This window comes from Solanum lycopersicum, chromosome 1 (assembly GCF_036512215.1).
Source record: "Solanum lycopersicum chromosome 1, SLM_r2.1".
Lineage (NCBI taxonomy): Eukaryota > Viridiplantae > Streptophyta > Magnoliopsida > Solanales > Solanaceae > Solanum > Solanum lycopersicum.
In genome coordinates this window covers 779,776-797,414 of record NC_090800.1, presented here as the reverse complement: position 1 = coordinate 797,414, position 17,639 = coordinate 779,776, and the positions used below count along the sequence as shown (strand labels likewise).

Below are 17,639 nucleotides of genomic sequence, written 5' to 3'. Positions count from 1 at the left end.
CTTTCCCAAGATAATACAAAATTTATCGTCATTATGTTCTACAAAGTCGATCATGTCTTCGACATGAAGTTGCGTCATATCTTATCTAAATTAAAATCATATATAATTGTGAAATATTTATTATTTTATTTTTTAATTTGTTATTGATTTTATAGTTTAGGGGTATTATTGGAAACATATGCCTTGAAGCAATCGTCGGATTGATTGACTTACTTGCAGACCTCCTAAAACGGGGAAATTAAATGTTTAAAGGAGTTCAAAATGCCATTAATACCCTCATTAAAAATATGTATTTACTTTTAATGCCATTATTTATAGAAAATATTGCCGCCAAACAAGTAGAAAAAATAATTAAAAAAATAAAAAATAAAATAGAATGTTGGTGATTAAAAATTGTTGGAAGATCAAATAATTCGTTATTTTTACAATTTTTTTTCTTAAATACGTATAGAAAATTCTTTGAGAGAAAATTTTACTTTTAATCGAAAATTATTTTTATTTATTTTCAGAATTTGAAATTAAAATCTTTTTTGAAAAAGTTTTTTTCTTCTCTAACTTTATTTAAAAGTTCTGCCCATATTTTGATACCAAATTCCAATTTAAGAAATTTCCCATCACAAATTAAATAGTATTATTTTTTTTTGGAAAAAAAAAAGATGACAATTATGATACTTTGTTTTTATTTTCAACTTGTGTGTGAAATATAAGTTTTAATTTATTTGTTGCTCATCTTCTCCATTGCAAAATGTAGAAGACTTTTTTGCCCATGTAAACAAGTATATTTACAATAATATAGTAATATACAAGAAATCACTATCGAATTTAATATAAATAAGTAAACATACAAAGAAATCGTAAAAATTCAATATATAAAAGGTTTTAACTTCGTATATATAGTATAACTTTTCAATAAAAAAATATTCATATGAACTCCTTGCGATCCTAGCTGCAAATTCCATCATATACATATATCGTAATTTTTTAAATATGCATGTTATATCTTTGAGATACACCATGATTTTCATTCAATTTGTAGTGTTTTAATTAGTTAATTTCTTTCATAATGGTTTACTTACAAAAACATAATGATGAGACCAAATTTTGAAATATAATTTTTTCCAACAATTATAAAGCAAGGTATATCCCTTTGCTATATCTTGAAGAATAAAAGTAAGAAAGTTGTCAAATGTATGTTCCTTTTCAACAAATTAAAGTAGATTCTTGGTGGATTTTGTTTTATTTTTTGAAAAATTATAGAATGATTCTTTTTATAATTCAATCCATTTTGCATGATCATACAAGAAATAACATGATAAAAAAATTAAAAATATGTCTACTTTAATGGAATCTTTGTTCAAGACCATTGGAGTTAAGGATGAGATAAGGTTTTACTAAATGAGTGTTAAAAAGAAAAATGTCATTTTTAAAAATAATCGAGTGGTGTTTGGATTAGTTTTTGTACATTTCAATTAATTTTATGGAATATGTAACACCTCTTACCAGCAACATATCTCGGCTGATTTCACAAGGTACTTGTCATCTCCCGCCAATAACATGTCTCGATTAATTCTACTAGATACTTGACATTTTTCATCAGTAACATGCCTTCCAGAAGATACTTGTCATCTTTCACCTGCAACATGTCTCGTCAGATCTCATAAGATACCTGCTACCTGCCACCCCCAATAGATACAAAGTTATAACTTTATCCACCAAGGTTAGGACATATACGAATAATCATCTAGTAATTTTTTCCGTCTTCATTGAAATTTGAGCAAACTTCGGGGGCATTTAGGATGGGCCGATCGGTGTCGTTCCTTCAAGCGACGATACGTATAAAGAACGAAATGAAATAATATGCAGGGACAAGGAAAAAGAGTAGAGTCGATCAAGCTCGACGATCAAAAGAAGCAAAAACGAAATCACGAGTTTTCTAATAAAGAAGCAAGAGTATATATACCATGACATGTTACCATCAATTAAAGAATAATCTTTCTATCTTTCTCAACCATTATTTCGCACGATGGTGTCTCAAGCTAAACTACGTTACCTAAATTGAAACAGAGACGAGTATAATTTTAAAAGTAACATATTTATAATTTCTAAAAAGTGTAATTTTGTGAAAATGAAGGGCTAATGTTAAGAGATAATAAGTTAATGCAGTCCTAGTCACACAAAAATTGATTCAACCACCACACAAAAGGGTTTTTCCCTTTTTAATTGGCTCAACAAGAGTGGTATTATTTGTTGTTAGTGTATAAATACCTCTCTCCCCTTTGCCTTAAAACTCTTTTTTACTCTTGTGAAAACCCCCTAGAGCTTCAGTCCCCAAAGGCCCTTATTCTCTTTTTGAAATCTGAAGAGAAAGAGAGCTGAGAAAGAATGGGTGAGAAGCCAAAATCTGGAGGTGTTTGGCCTACTGTTAAGCCATTTGTTAATGGAGGTGTCTCTGGTATGCTTGCTACCTGTGTTATTCAGCCTATTGATATGATAAAGGTAACATCTTTACCACAATCTTGATTTTATGTTTTATGGGTATTGCTTTTCATGATTGTTAGTGTGTTCTTGATTGTAAAGATCCTGTTTTTTTTGATGCTTTGATGTGTTTTTGGGGTTTTGAGATGTGTTTGTTCAGTGGGTCGTGTTCAGATCTTGAATCAAATGAATGTTTTGTTTTATATGGGATGTTTGGTACTGATGTTTTGGTGGATTTGGTTGGATTTCAGATGTTAGATCAAATGGATTTGGTTGAAATGTGTCAGTTTACTTTTCTTATATAGAGTTGTTTTGTAGTGAGTGGAAAAGATTTAGTCTTGAAAAGATTGAATCTTTGGGGGCAGTTTGTTATGCAGTATGATGTAAAAGTCTGAGTCTTTCAGTTTGTGGTGTGCTAAAGTTTTGATGGGATCTATTCTGATTTATGTTACGTCTTTCTTATGATGGAGAGCAGGTGAGGATACAATTGGGACAGGGATCAGCAGCTGAGGTTACCAAGACCATGCTTAAAAATGAAGGTTTTGGTGCCTTTTACAAGGTTTGTTCTTGTGAGATTTATCTCTATGTAGCTTTGGTTGATGATTGATAATGTATTGGCATTTACTTGTTGATCTCTGGTTGAATGGATCTTTATTTTATGTCCACAAGAAACAGATAGGTATTTTAGTTTCCCACCAAGTAATGAGTATAGCTTGTTCTTTTAAACTCGGCGAGGATGCATTTGTAGTTCATATATTATAGTATCCTCAATGGAGTAGGAACGATAAATCTCTCCAATACATTGGTTATGCCATACTGGATTACCTATCTTCTTGGAAAAAAATCAGCAAGAAAACTAGGTGATGCTTTTTCCACTAGAAATAAGCTGGTGAAAGCTGCCTGAATTTGATGCAAGTGGCTCCCGTACTGGATTACCTATCTTCTTGGAAAAAAATCAGCAAGAAAACTAGGTGATGCTTTTTCCACTAGAAATAAGCTGGTGAAAGCTGCCTGAATTTGATGCACTTCCTCTCATATTTTTGTGTTATATGGTTTTTTGGTTATTCCATGCCATCAATTATTTATCATCTTATGCAGGGTCTGTCAGCTGGGCTTCTTAGGCAGGCAACCTACACAACTGCCCGACTTGGGTCATTCAGGTGACTGTTTGTCCTGTATTTATCTTTTCTCCGATTAGAATGAGCCAAGCTTATTTAAAATTTCAAATACTATTGATGATGTGTCAAGGTTCATAGTTGTGATCGGTGGTTACCCAAGGATTTACTCTGGTATCTTGATACCACTGTTATTATGCATAGTCACACCCTCCTTGTCATGCCTAATTTTTCACTTGGTCTTATTTGAATCAAGATACAGTTTGAACTACTCAAATTGAGGTACTCGGCACATCTTATTGGAGATGTCTTCTAGTGAAGTTACTCTTTGGTTATGTCAAGTGTCGACATGGAATAAATTTGTGAACAGTGGTTTGATTTTCTGCAAGTCTTGCTTTTCTGATTTTTTGAATATTAAGACAGCCCATGTCACCCTCTCCCTCTTCCTCTCCCTCTCCCCTCCACTTGGCTGTTAACTTCTTCTCCCCTCCACTTGGCTGTTTACTTCTTATAGTCTTTGCAGCTTGGTGTTATTTTATAATTTTATGAGGTTGTTGTAGTTATTGGGTTTACTGTGTTCTTTTCTGCTTTTCTATTTATAAGGGGTGTGATATCATTGTTGGACCTCCATTGGGATTCAGGGTTTTGCTAATATTTTAAGTGTTTATGGAAATATTGAGCTAACATGCCTTTTGAAAAGAATTAGCCTGGAACAAAAATCTGTAGGTTCAAGAAAATAAAATGAATTCTTAGATAAAATATAAAGGTTTAATAACCGACAAAACTTATTCCATGCTTGATTGTAGTGTCAAGTGTATTTGCAAACCACTTGAAGTCTTGAATCCTCTAAAACCACTTCAAATCCTTTGGCTCATTAATCATGAGATGTTGAGAACCAGTTTGGGTTTCCATTTTCCATGTGGATAAAGACAAATCAATGAGAATCCACGGTCTTCTTCCTTTGGATGATGATGAGATGGTTTCAGGAAATCGATTTACGTGCGACAGGAAGCTACATTTCACATGTAATTAGACTATCATTAAATGAAGGCCTGTTTTTGTCTATTGTCTGTACCCTTCAGCAATCAGTGTGAAGATATTGAAACTTTTTTGTGATTTAAAACCCAGCTATAAACACTATATTGTCGGTGATTTTGGGATGGGTTTTTATAATAGTACAACTTAGTGTTGTTATGCATTTTACTTGGCAACGTTCTTTCTATATTTATCCATGAAAAGAAAAAAGAAGTAGAACTAACTCTTTTACCTTTCTTCTTGTTTTCTTAAAACAGAATTTTGACGAACAAGGCCATTGAGGCTAATGAAGGGAAGCCCTTACCTCTATACCAAAAGGCTTTGTGTGGTCTGACTGCTGGAGCAATAGGTGCAACTGTTGGTAGTCCAGCAGATTTGGCCCTCATTCGTATGCAAGCTGATGCTACCTTGCCTTTAGCACAGAGACGCAATTACACAAATGCATTCCATGCACTCTCCCGTATTGCGGCTGATGAAGGAGTTCTAGCCCTCTGGAAAGGTGCTGGCCCAACAGTAGTAAGGGCAATGGCATTGAACATGGGTATGCTTGCCTCTTATGATCAGAGTGTGGAGTTCTTCAGGGACAACCTTGGCATGGGCGAGGCTGCTACAGTAGTAGGTAAGATAATTTCTGTACAAATGCTTCCATGGTTTTAGCACCGGTTTATCCTATATGTACTACAGGTCTTGATTTTAGTTTTAAGTCAAGTTTCTCAGTGTGGTCCCTCAAGAAGGGTTTTGGTATTGTAATTTCAAGAGGGCATCAAATGTTTCCAATTTTTCTTGAAAAAAGAAGAAGCAAACTTCTCTTTGGAGAAATCCTCCCATCTTTTGCGTAGCGTGGCTAATCATTAAGTTACTAAATGCTAGAAAATGCAGCATCTTTAGGCCTGATTTCTCTCTTTGGTGCAATTAGTGCTTTTATGGCGAAAAACGGCTTGCTGGGAAATGTTTTGTCTAATCTCTACTTTGCTTCCTGTGTTTATGCATATGGAACTTTTATCCATTCTAGTTTCTTGGTGGACTAAGGGAATTTGCGATTCTTGAAAAGCTGGTTACAGTTGTGCAGACTGTAAGATAGTGTAAGTTATGCCTTTGAGTATCTTCTGTTCTGGCTCTGGAATGTTATCGTGAAAGTCAGTTTTGTTGTGGCATTCAACAATCACGGAAAGGGGTAAAGGTTGTCTGGGGTATTAGTGCGTTCAAGTGCCTTTTTTTCTCTCTCTCTTCACATTCGACTGTCTTGAACGTTAGTTCTATTATTGAATGATGAATATGCTGCAAATTTCAACATCCCCCACGAGGCATAATGTTTCATGTTCTTACAAAAAGTACCTTTCGTGTTGTTAAAATACAGGGGCCAGCAGTGTTTCTGGATTCTTTGCTGCTGCTTGCAGTTTACCATTTGATTACGTGAAGACCCAGATTCAGAAAATGCAACCAGATGCTGAAGGAAAATTGCCCTACACTGGTTCTTTCGATTGTGCCATGAAGACTTTGAAGACAGGAGGACCCTTCAAATTCTACACTGGATTTCCAGTATATTGTGTTAGGATTGCCCCTCATGTTATGGTATGTTCCCCTCCATTTCTCCCAACTTCCATTCTCTCGGTTTTATAAACTTTTAACATATATTTGCTTCTTTCTTTCGCCTATACAGATGACTTGGATCTTCCTTAACCAAATTCAAAAGGTCGAGAAGAAAATCGGATTGTGATTGTTGCAAAAAAGAGATACATCCTCTCAAGTTGAGCTTTATTAGAAATAACATCTTCGCCTTGTTGTATTAGTACTGTTTTCGCTCTTTCTTTATCCTCACGCCTTCAAAGGCTTTAAGATTTTTGTTGGTGACACATTGACTTGCGGAAAATTTAGGTTAGACATTTGATCTTTTCCATATTCCTACCTTTATAGTTTTGGGAAGACTACTTTATCCAAACTGATGGGAAGATTCTTTTATCTGAATAATCTATGTACTTCAAAAACCGTCTTGAAGTAGGTACTATGGAGTTTCACCATTTTTGGTGTCATCTTGAACTTGATCTTGTTGCCTGTTGTTGGATATACACTCATTTGTTAGCATCCATCCTGGTATGAGCTATTTGAGTATTGAAGTAAAAATGCATCTTAATGTTCTTTTGCTCCATTTGGATATATAGTTTTTCATGCAGTCTCCCTTATCATTGTTGTATCCCTTGTCTATATATTACAAGAACAGGTAGAATGTACGTAGACCTTGCCATTATCTCGTGGAGGCAGAGAGTTTGTTTCTGAAAGACTCACGGCTCAATTATAAAATCTTTCATTTAACTATAAGAACAATTGTGATTGACAATAATCTAGTTGACATATCAAGGTGCAATGTTGCAAAAGCTATGTAACTTGAGTGGAGGTGTAGAGTAGTGTGTTGAGAGTATTTTGGAGGCAACAAAGCCATTAGCTGCTTCTGTGTAGTGAATACCATCCCAACTAATGTACTTGAACCTATCTTCACATATTGTGTAGTTTCCTTGTCCACACTTGTTGTTTGATTCAAAGTTGTATGGTGGCCCTCCATATCCACAACATCCCATTAATGGATTCACAAACCCTGCCAAAAAAAAAGGAGAACCAATACATAGTCAAGAAAGTCTTGTCCCGCATTCGGTGTTTACACCAAACTGGTCACCAATAAGGTAAATGTAGATAAGAAAGGACACGTTTCTATGGGTTCACGTGATCTCCACTCGTTCAATGAAGTTTCCTCAGACTCTCTAAAAATGTTGTCACACCTGTGTCAGATCAGAATCTTCAAAAATACACTATATTTGGAGGATCTGACACGCACTCGTCGACATTTTTGAAGAGTTCGAGCAACATAGTACGATAGTTTCTATTTGGCATTAATATATAAATATACCTTTCAACTTTGCTGCGTTTGACATCTATGCCCTCCAACTTTGGTCGTGCATAAGCAGTGCCTTAAACATATATTAAGTTGAACAAGTAGATAAAACGTGTTCTCGTAACAATTCACATTCTACGTGCATCATTGCACGTAGGACATGTTTGTCTATTTATGCACAATTAAAGTTGAAGAGCGTAGATGTCGAACTGATATTTAAGGAAAGGAAACAAAAGACTTACCATAATTAGAAGAATTAGCAATGAGATCATATTTGATGGAGTAGATATCAACATATACAATGGTGATATTCTTCATTTCATCTCTTAATTTTTCACAAAGGACTTGTAATTTGTTATTAAATATTTTTGCACCTTCATTAAATGAAATTAAACATCCATTTTCATCATAATCACTCTCATTTTTCTTATATGTTGCAAGTGATTTAGGCAAACACCCTAATGGTCCTGTATTATGTACCCAAAAATTATTTCCACCTTGTTCATAAATTCCCTGCAAATTCAATAAAATAAAAAATAATAAAGGAAAAGTAAAAAAAAAAATTAAAAAAATAATAATGATACAAATTCACTAAACTTTACCTTTATAACATTTTCAATTTCAGAAATAATATCAGGAATTTTGAGAATTGCTTTTTCATTTGTGACTTTACTAAATATTCCATCCAAATCATTTTGTCCAATATCAATTGTGTAAAGTGCATTCCTTAAATCTTCATCTCCTAGCAAATTTCCATCACCTATCAATCGGAAAATTATCGAGGATCAGTTGGTTAATTATATTTTGAAATTTCAGAATTCAGTCTATATGTGAAATGAATACGACTAACACAACACGTATTGATGAATCTGACTTCACATAATACGTGTTGTGCTCATTTCACTGGATCAAAACCTTGAGGGGGTCAACTGGTTAATTATATCTCGAAATTCAATCTGTCTATTACAATATGACATGCGTCTGATTTACACGACACGTGTTTTTGTGCTTATTTCATTGAATCAAAGACCGGAGGACGTTATAATTTCATATACCTTTGTTAAATAACTCGAGAGAAAGAGATCGAAACCGATTGAATTGAGCAAATTGGATGTGCAAATTGAAAAAAATTAATTTTGGAAGAGTTTTAGAACCAGCAATAGCAAAATTGACTCCATTTGTGAAGTTTTTGCCTATTGATTCCATAAATGGAGTCAAATATCCATTTCCCACACTTTCACCTATAAAAAGAAAACAATGAAAATCAAATTAATAAATAAACAAAAATTAATCATGAGACGGAAAAAAATAAAATATGAATAAATATTCTTTCATTTTTAATTTATTATTTTGAGTTTGAACTTTAAATATGAAATCACCTTGAATTAGAAACACATTATTCTTGAAAATGGAATGCATTATTCTTAAATAATTCGAAAAAAAGAAGGTAAGAAAAGAGAGATTGTTTCAATTATCTAATGATATCATACGTAAGAAAACTATATATATTCTTCTATCCTTAATATACGTGTTCTTTTCGTTTTTAATTAACAGTTTTGAGTTCGAACTTCGAATACTCGATAAGAAAGGAATTACTCTCAAAAACATCAAACAAAAAACAAAAAGATATTACAATTTCTTAAAAAATAAAATGATTTGAAAAAACAATAGTAACAAATCATTTCAATTATCTAATGATATCACACGGTGTAACCATCAAAGATTATAGTGAAACGATATATATTCTTCTTCTTTTAATCAATCGACTATCTCGGGTTTAAAACAATGAATGTATAATCGTTTTTGATAGAAAGATATCTTTCGACATGAATCAAGATCCTGAATATTGAACATTGATCAGGAAATCAAATAAAAGACAGTGTAATAAAAAATCAAACTTACATAGAAAATCGATAATTAATTTGCCATCACACATTCGACCAGATAAATCATGATTAAAAGTATGTATTTTCGGAAGCTGTCCAATCATGCCACGTACTATAACATATCCACCAGTATCAGAATTTGAGTCACCAAAATTTATAATTACTAAATTTTTATTGCATTGTGAATCAACAGATAAAGGGAAAAAAAGACCAAGAAAAATGGAAATTATAAATGAGATAAAATAAAATATTTTTTCCTTCAAATCCATCATCAAACATTTTTTTCTTCTTTTTTCTAAATTTAGGGTAAGAAAAATATATGAAATGATAATTTTATGTAGATGTAATTAAGGATCATATAAATTCTTGTAACGGATAATTATTTTATTATTATATGAAAGATACCAAAAGATTAATTAATTACCATTTAATGAATAAAATTGTTTAGCTTCTTAAACCGAAAGAAAAATAATTAATTTCCATATAATACAATTAAGGTTAAAAATAACTCAAAATCAAGCAATAAATATTCTAGCAAGGACAAGTACAATGGTAAAAATTTATTCAAACTCGATGTTTGTTATAACACTTCTAATCATATAACATGATTTATGCGCATTTATATTATCGCGTTCATTATAAAATTAGTTAATTGAAATATAGTGTAGTAGGAATACTGAATGCGAGTAAGTATTTATCTTCACATAATAGATAATTCATCTTACAAAAAACATGTTTTACTACGTAACTACTTATGATTTCTTATCTCTAAGGAAATAAAAATAGAGCATTATGAGTTAGACTCGATCAAATTTAATTCATTCTATTTTCTATCAGGGTGAAGAACTGAGTCAAAAATTCTTTTTTTTCATCAATCGAATCCCCTTGTACACACGTGGTTCGGGATAGGTGAACCCAAACAGTGTGATGTAGACAACCTAGCTATCCTGATTGACTCGTAACCTATTGATTATCAAAATAAACTTTACTTTTGCTCTAAAGCTCTGCTTCAAAGTTTTAATCTGTATAAGATAATGTCATACACAAAGCATCTCTAGTACAACTAGAGTTCGAAATAAACATACTCAAATGATGCGATGTAATCATGTAAACAACCTAGATACTCTGATTCAGTGGCTTATGACATATCGATCGATCACACGAAGATTATTTAACTTTTGCTCCAATGGCCCCCGCTCCACCCCCCCCCCCCTTCCCAACTTTGAACTTATAATCCTTTCAACATACAAACGAAATAAAAAAAAATACATGATAATTGTAGCAGATTAATAAAGAATGAAAATTCTAAGTTAGCAACAACAAAACAAATGGATTAATATGAGCAAAGTAGACCTTTTTTTGGATAATTCTTTAATTTTAATTTTCGACACGATATATCTAAGACCATAAAATTAAATAACATTTTATCTATCTTTTAACGGACACCATATTTGGATATTAATTTTTTTTAATTGTTGTCAAAAAGTAGGAAGATAAATAAATATTTTAAAAAGGAGGGACCATTATTAAAATATAAAATAATAAAAAAATTATTTCTTAAATAAAAAATCGTAGAAAGACGATAAAGTTGCTGAGAAAAAAAAGCTGATTTTGGCCGAACATTGAAACACTATACAAAAAAAAAAATTCAAAATTTTCTTCAAGAGAAGCTGAAAGGGGAATTCTTGGTTTTTTTTTTTCTGAATATTTTTGGGAATTTTTATATTTTTAGGTGAAAATTTTGAGATTAGTATTGTTGATTATGGTGTCGATTAGATACATATTGGTATTAGGTTTTGTATTTGCAGCGTTTGGATATACGAATTCCGAATCGGTTTCTCCAATTCAGTCTTATAATTTTCTGTATGATCTGAAATTTCAATGCCCTTTTCGGATCTCTGTTCCATCTTCTAAGATTCTTGAGGTAATTCAGTTTCTAATCCTCTTTTTTTGGTGGATTTTGGGATGTATTTGGGTGTTTTTTTGGATTAATTGAAATGGGTTGTGTTTTTTTTGGTGATTGGGTTTCATTTTTGAAGTGGGTTTTGATTATTTTGGTGATTAGAAGAGGTCTGGAGTTGTTCTATGATTTGTGAGATCTTTTAATTAATTGAAATGAGTTGTATATTTTCTTTTTGATTGTTTTGGTGATTTGTTAAGCTTTAGAAGTTTTTTTTATGATTTATGAGATTTTTTTTTGTTTCTTGATTAATTGGTTGCTTTTTGAATAGCTAATTATGGTTTGGTTGTGATTTGTTGATTATTCATTGAGTTGAATCTGTTTTCTGATTATTTTTGCTTTAAAGGTTGGATTTTTAGGTTATTTTGGGGGGTTTGAGATTATCTTAAGTCATTGGGGGGAAATAAATCATTTGGTTTGGGTATTTTTAATGTTCTTAGTGGTGCATGAATATGGAACAAAGAAAGGATTATTGTATGAGGAAGGTAATGGTTTCAAGTTGTGGTGATTTGGAGATACTTGTTGCATCATGTAGCTTGTTTGAGTATTTTCGATTGCTTATCATGGTTGAGGTTGCTCAAGTCATGGAGTTGATGCTGATTGTTTAGGAGCATCTGTTGGAAGTTATAATTTTTGGTATTCTTTTCAATTGTTTTAGATGATTTAAAAGATTTGTTTTGTCGTGAGTGATATATGGAAGTTGTATCTTTTAAGTATTGCACGTTCCTGTTGCAGAGTCCTCTTTTTTAGCCCCCTTTTGTTGCATAATTGGAAAAATGATTTTTCGTTGAATTTAGATATTGAAAAGAACGTTTTTAAGTAAAAGTTGAAGAAACGGATCAGAGTAATCTGTACTATCTAGTATTAAGTTGTAATGGTGTAGCTTTCCTTGGAGATGCCCATGAGTAGGATGCTTCTCTATGTAACGATGATTACTTTGTTTTTGAATTTTTAATGAACTACTGTTTAGAAATTATATGCCATGTCTTGAGAGTAGGCAGTTAAGGGCATTTAGTGCGTATAGAAATATTGATTTTTGGATTTATTGCATTTTTATATGCATTAGATAAAAAAGTTTGTGCAAGTGGTATGAGCAGCCTCTCTTCTTCCTTGGAGAAAAGGCTCAATGTTAAGTAATTGATTCCATCGGTGAGAAAGGCTCCAAATGATTTTGTTTTGGAACTTCGCCAAGTATTTGGAAAGTGTATGTTATTGTTTTAAATTTTAAGAGTTGAGAGTGAAGTGTGCCTAGAGTGGGAAACTTGGGTGGTTGAGTCTCAGGTCAGGTTATCTGCTTACCTTCCTTTGCAGTGGGAGATTGTTTTTGTGGACAGCAGAACAATTTTGGTCTCAGAATGTAGCTCATGTATTCTCCCTTAGGATGTATTCATATAAACGTCTACAGGCAATGAGTTGACTGATTTTGAAACACCATCATGGCATTTTTAACTTGGCTTCAATCGTAATGTGGCATTATTTATACTTTATGTGAGCATTATAATGCTTTTCAACATTATAAGGGAGGATGCATCCACAAAAATAAATTTCTACTTTGACCTCTTCAGGCTCCGCACATCTCTTATCCTACTAAATCCTTACTCGGTATGCAAGTTCAAGAAATTGTTTGTTACAACCTCCTACAAGCAAAAGAATGCATCAAAAACTTCAGTTAAAAGGTGACAGTAGAACTGAGATAAGACTAGAAATAACTGGATTCCAAGTAAGTGACTGAAATAGTGTCCGTTAAGTGGTCGGTGAACAGACAAGTTGGTGGTCAAGCTATATTAAGATTGAATGAATATTCTAATGTAGGTTCTGAAGGTGTACATACTGTTCAAAAGAGGTGTATCTAGTACATGTTCATCAATGTGTGACTTTTGTGTCTCAGCAATATATACCTCGTCACTTTGGTTCTAGGATTGCTCCTTTTTTTGTTTATTCTGTGTTGAATGTGACAGACATTCTATCTATCTACTAAGTTATAGGATTTTGTGTAGAATATCAAAACAAAAATGTTACCATTTCTACCACTATTATGATAATACATATTCCAACCTGCTTGAATACCAGAAAAATAAATGGAATAGAGATTGATCTTTTTTCTGAGAAAAGGCATAAAATCCAGTAAGAGAACATATATAGAATTGGATTATTCTTTTTAGCATATAGAATTGGATCATTCTTTTTAGCATAAAATCCAGTAACATAAAATCCAGTAAGAGAACTGATGTTATATGATTTTCCTGAATACTTGTGAGGAATGCTTACTCTTTTCTTTCATTAAATTGATCTACTGCCTGAACTCTATGCAACCTTGATATACATATGTTGTTCTGAATGGATGGGCCTCATATAGATCCTTCCATAGTTTCCCAAAGTTTACATTTGTTATTTGATCATTTTCTTTTCCATTTCTGCTCCTTGGCGTAAGGGTGCTCGGTTGTTTTTTTGGGTGTAGCAGAGGAAATCGATGACCCAATTTCTCATAACTTAACTTTATAATTCTTCATGTGAACTGCATTTTTTATTTACTTTTAACTATGACATGCATCTTAATAGAGTTATTTTTCTATTACCCTGATTTTTTGCATTTATGCAATTTTCTCACAAGACGGATGGAGAATCACTCGACAAGGCTCTAAGGTCCAGTCAGAAAGATGAGGTTACTGCTATTCTGTTTTACGCCTCGTGGTGTCCTTTCTCGACAGATGTTAAATTAAAGTTTGGTGCTCTGAGTTCCATGTTCCCGCAAATCAGACATGTGATGGTTGAGCAATCAAAAGCGACACCTAGGTTGGTTTAATTTTTGTTAGTATTATCTTTTCTGAGTATGGTAAAACTGTGTCATCTCTATTAGTATTTCGCTACGAGCTTTTCCAGTAACTGCTCACAAGGTGCCGATAAAGTTCATGGATATGGCTGTTCCCTGACTACTCTTAACTCCCTTGTTAAAAATACTTAATCAGTGCCAACATTTAATAATTAAATAGTTGCCCAACTCTAACTTTTTGTTTTCAGAACGTGGATGTACTGCATGGAAATTTGCGTTTAAGTATGAGATTGAAACTATTAGATCAAAATATTGCCAAGCAACCTAGTGACAGAAGCCATTCAAGTTTTGACCTACATATGCTTTCAATTAAATAAGTACAATATTGCGCTTCAATAATAAAGCATGTATTCCATGATGACATCATAACTTTTCTCCAAGAGAAGGAAAATTGATAAAGAATTATACCTTCTCCTCTCTCCCGAGCTTCTCCTCTCTTGTTTTAGCTGCTCTCACGATTTTAATCATGTGTCTTGCCTCTCATCTGCAGTGTCTTCTCAAGATATGGAGTTCACAGCTTTCCATCAATATTGATTGTGACTCAGACATCAAGAGTGCGATATCACGGCCAGAAAGATCTTCCCTCCCTTGTGAACTTCTACAAGAGGACTACAGGTGACCTTGCCTCTATTCTCTTTTGCCCGCTTTTGGGTAGCATAGTAAGAGTTCATCCATACTGTTGAGAATGTTTAGGAGTGAGCATTTTTCATCTTTTACAAATTACTAGCCAAACCTAAAATTATGTGACTAGCCTTTGATTATTGTGGTGGAATGGTATTAGGTTTTCATTTCCACTACATTAGTTTTCGAGTTTGGTGCCATTTTTTAAGGGGAACATTCTGCGAATTGGCAAAAAAACCCAAATTTTTCATTTTGAAATGTCCTACATTTACATATGCACATGGTCGAGCCAAAATAATGTTGAAGCAAAGAAGAACTAAAATTGGTAACCATGGTTAACTCTTCCCCAGACCCCAATCGTGGGATTACACTGAGTTTGTTGTTGTTGTACAGCTAACTCTTTATGTTAAGGTCCACACACTTATATTGAGGCACAATAACCCCTCTTTGTATTTTGATTTTGGTTCCAAAATGAAGTGTTCACTACTACAAACCTCAACTAGAACAAATAAGCTTGAGAGAACCGAATCTGAATATTACTTAAGTCAGTGAATTAGTTTCCAAAAAAGAATTACTGAAGAAACCGTATGAGCAAACCTAGTAGCAGCAGGTACTATAAAAAGTATCTTCTCAATGTCCTGAAGAAACCATATGAGCAAACCTAGTAGCAGCAGGTACTATAAAAAGTATCCTCTCAATGTCCTAGATCAATCACACTATTGTCAATTGATAACATTAATATTAAGGGGTGAAAGTCCTTATCGAATAGATTGTGCAAGTAAGATATATGCGTCTTCAGCAATTTCTTCAACAGTTCAAAGCAATCTTAGAAAGGTCAAATTTTGAACTACTTTAGACCTAGTTTTGCCAGTCCAGGGAATACTGTGTATTGTAACTATTGTTGGGGCTTCAAGTTCATCAACTAAACTCATCCAATATTTGGCAGTTCTCATATGTAGAAGGAACATTTTCTTGCAATTTAATCGCTTCACCTTTTATTGTTTTTTAATCGTCATAGCATTCTGCTGCAATTTATCCAATATCCTGTTTTGATTCATGAGACTTGAAAGATACCAAAAAGTCAGACATGCAGAGAGTCCCATGATATACCAATTTGTTAAGTTTTTCTTCTCATCAGAATACTAAAATGACAACATAGTTATAAATGTGAGATCATTTTCCGATATTGACCTAAACTCCATTTTTATCCTCTCTAATATTCTAATATTTTTTCTCCTCTACCTCTCTTTCAAAGTTCTCTCAATATGCCTCTTCAGACAATGTCCACAAATGATTTTACAGCTGCTGAAAAATGCAAAGGAATTTTGCCGTAGTGCGTAGAGTGAACACCTGAAAAGTGGCCGTCTTTTTTTATGAGTTTAAAACTTGAAATCATTATTGGAAATTTGTACAGTATGCAACAATTAGTGTTCTACCCTTTCTCATTTTAACTTGATGGCATTGACTTCACACTTATATGCTTGTTTCAGGGCTTCATCCTATGGTTGAAGTGACCGAAAGTCAAATTACCTACAAGGCAGATGGTCGCAAAGCTTTTCAGAAATGGAAAGGGTCCTCTTTGAAGGAACTATCCTCGACTGAACCTTACCTTGCATTATCGGTTGCATTCCTATTGTTTAGGGCTTCCCTATATTTCTTCCCTGGGTTGGTAACTCGTGTAGTAGCATTATGGGCTGCATATATTCCTCATCTAAACATGGGGATCTTCGGAGATTCAAGGCAGATTCTGGGGCGCGTCTTCCACGTAATTGATCCCAAGAGGGCTTGGAGCAAGCTAAAGCTATGCAAAACGAGAAACTTCCATAAAGGTGCTAGGAATGCTCGAGTTTGGGCTTCGTCCTTGACATCAGTTTCACTGGGAGAGACATCAGCAGCAAGAATAGCCCCCTCAGGAGACTTGTAAGCTACTACTCGTGGTCTCTCGCATCAGATTGTCACTAAAACGAACAAGTTAGAACTCAGAGTCTGGTTTCTACAGCAAGTAGAATCGTCTTACTTCTTCATTCCCTGTTATTTCTTCCCCCTCGGGTTAGCTGTTCTTGCCCGGTGTTGTATCTTACCTTTTTTCAGAAAATTTAAATATTACTCAAGAGACCAGAAGATCTTGTGCTTTTAGAGTTTAGGTGGAAATATGAACAGCTTTCTTGTAAATTTTGAGAACAGAAGGTTTCTATGTATATTACATGATGACAAGAGGGAGACTTTGTAACACTGCATTGTGTTTGTCTGTGATGATTTGTTGGCATTAACAGATGGTATTACACTGTGTGTTGGTAAAAATGGCAAGTTACACTATCTTTCATCTTTTACCTTGCCATATGTGATACTTGACTTGTCAGTACTTTGATTTAGAAGGTAACTGACGATTCTCGACTTCTTTTCTATGTCTAAAATCACTTGATTACTTCATCCATAACACCCTATACAACGAGGTCTGCATTTGCAAACTCTTGACTTTATAAGCTTGAAGGGTTTTTCTTTTTGTGGTGGTGGTTGGGTTGGGTTGGGTAGGGGGATGGGGGGATTAATCGTATATTTAAGCGAAAAGCAGAAGTGGAGGCACGATTTTCACTCAAAGGGTTTCAAAATACGAAGGAAGTGAACATATGAAAAAAAGCTAAAAGGGATTTAACATCTAATGTATATGCATAAAAAATACTAATTTTATTGATAATATATTTTTCTTTGAAGAAGGTTTAGATGAACTCCTCAGTCCTACCTGACTTTGCCCCGTAAATGACATATGTCTAGGCCTTCTCTTTCATTATTATCTACTCCCATGTGCACTCCAAATGAGATACAATATATGGAG

General features: G+C 33.6%; 3 protein-coding genes across 3 annotated transcripts; 2 read left to right on the top strand and 1 right to left on the bottom strand.

The window, feature by feature from the left end:
- The first annotated feature begins 2,249 nt into the window (after nucleotides 1–2,249).
- ACI36 (oxoglutarate/malate translocator) lies at nucleotides 2,250–6,760 on the top strand. The gene is made up of 6 exons (NM_001247827.2): nucleotides 2,250–2,496; nucleotides 2,951–3,034; nucleotides 3,574–3,635; nucleotides 4,883–5,244; nucleotides 5,983–6,197; nucleotides 6,286–6,760. The coding sequence occupies exons 1-6, from the start codon at nucleotides 2,383–2,385 to the stop codon at nucleotides 6,340–6,342; spliced, it is 894 nt and encodes a 297-aa protein (NP_001234756.2). The 5' UTR covers nucleotides 2,250–2,382; the 3' UTR covers nucleotides 6,343–6,760.
- On the bottom strand, nucleotides 6,285–9,725 carry LOC101244801 (GDSL esterase/lipase At1g09390-like). Its single transcript, XM_010319720.4, has 5 exons — nucleotides 9,412–9,725; nucleotides 8,565–8,750; nucleotides 8,112–8,269; nucleotides 7,752–8,022; nucleotides 6,285–7,215 (listed from the first exon to the last, which is right to left on the bottom strand). The coding sequence occupies exons 1-5, from the start codon at nucleotides 9,665–9,667 to the stop codon at nucleotides 6,977–6,979; spliced, it is 1,110 nt and encodes a 369-aa protein (XP_010318022.2). The 5' UTR covers nucleotides 9,668–9,725; the 3' UTR covers nucleotides 6,285–6,976.
- A 1,192-nt stretch (nucleotides 9,726–10,917) lies between these two features.
- Nucleotides 10,918–17,038, top strand: LOC101265466 (5'-adenylylsulfate reductase-like 5). Its single transcript, XM_004228638.5, has 4 exons — nucleotides 10,918–11,319; nucleotides 13,967–14,148; nucleotides 14,676–14,800; nucleotides 16,297–17,038. Exons 1-4 carry the CDS (start codon nucleotides 11,158–11,160, stop codon nucleotides 16,728–16,730), a joined length of 903 nt encoding a protein of 300 aa, XP_004228686.1. The 5' UTR covers nucleotides 10,918–11,157; the 3' UTR covers nucleotides 16,731–17,038.
- Nucleotides 17,039–17,639: the final 601 nt, after the last annotated feature.

Coding starts and splice junctions, on each gene's coding strand:
- LOC101265466 (XM_004228638.5), top strand. CDS start 11,158: ATGGTGTCGATTAGATACATATTGGTATTAGGTTTTGTATTTGCAGCG. Junction 11,320..13,966: donor CATCTTCTAAGATTCTTGAG/GTAATTCAGTTT, acceptor TTTTCTCACAAG/ACGGATGGAGAATCACTCGA. Junction 14,149..14,675: donor CAATCAAAAGCGACACCTAG/GTTGGTTTAATT, acceptor TCTCATCTGCAG/TGTCTTCTCAAGATATGGAG.
- ACI36 (NM_001247827.2), top strand. CDS start 2,383: ATGGGTGAGAAGCCAAAATCTGGAGGTGTTTGGCCTACTGTTAAGCCA. Junction 2,497..2,950: donor AGCCTATTGATATGATAAAG/GTAACATCTTTA, acceptor GATGGAGAGCAG/GTGAGGATACAATTGGGACA. Junction 3,636..4,882: donor GCCCGACTTGGGTCATTCAG/GTGACTGTTTGT, acceptor TTCTTAAAACAG/AATTTTGACGAACAAGGCCA.
- LOC101244801 (XM_010319720.4), bottom strand. CDS start 9,667: ATGATGGATTTGAAGGAAAAAATATTTTATTTTATCTCATTTATAATT. Junction 8,751..9,411: donor ATTAATTATCGATTTTCTAT/GTAAGTTTGATT, acceptor TTCTTTTTATAG/GTGAAAGTGTGGGAAATGGA. Junction 7,216..7,751: donor TGCTAATTCTTCTAATTATG/GTAAGTCTTTTG, acceptor TTTTTTTGGCAG/GGTTTGTGAATCCATTAATG.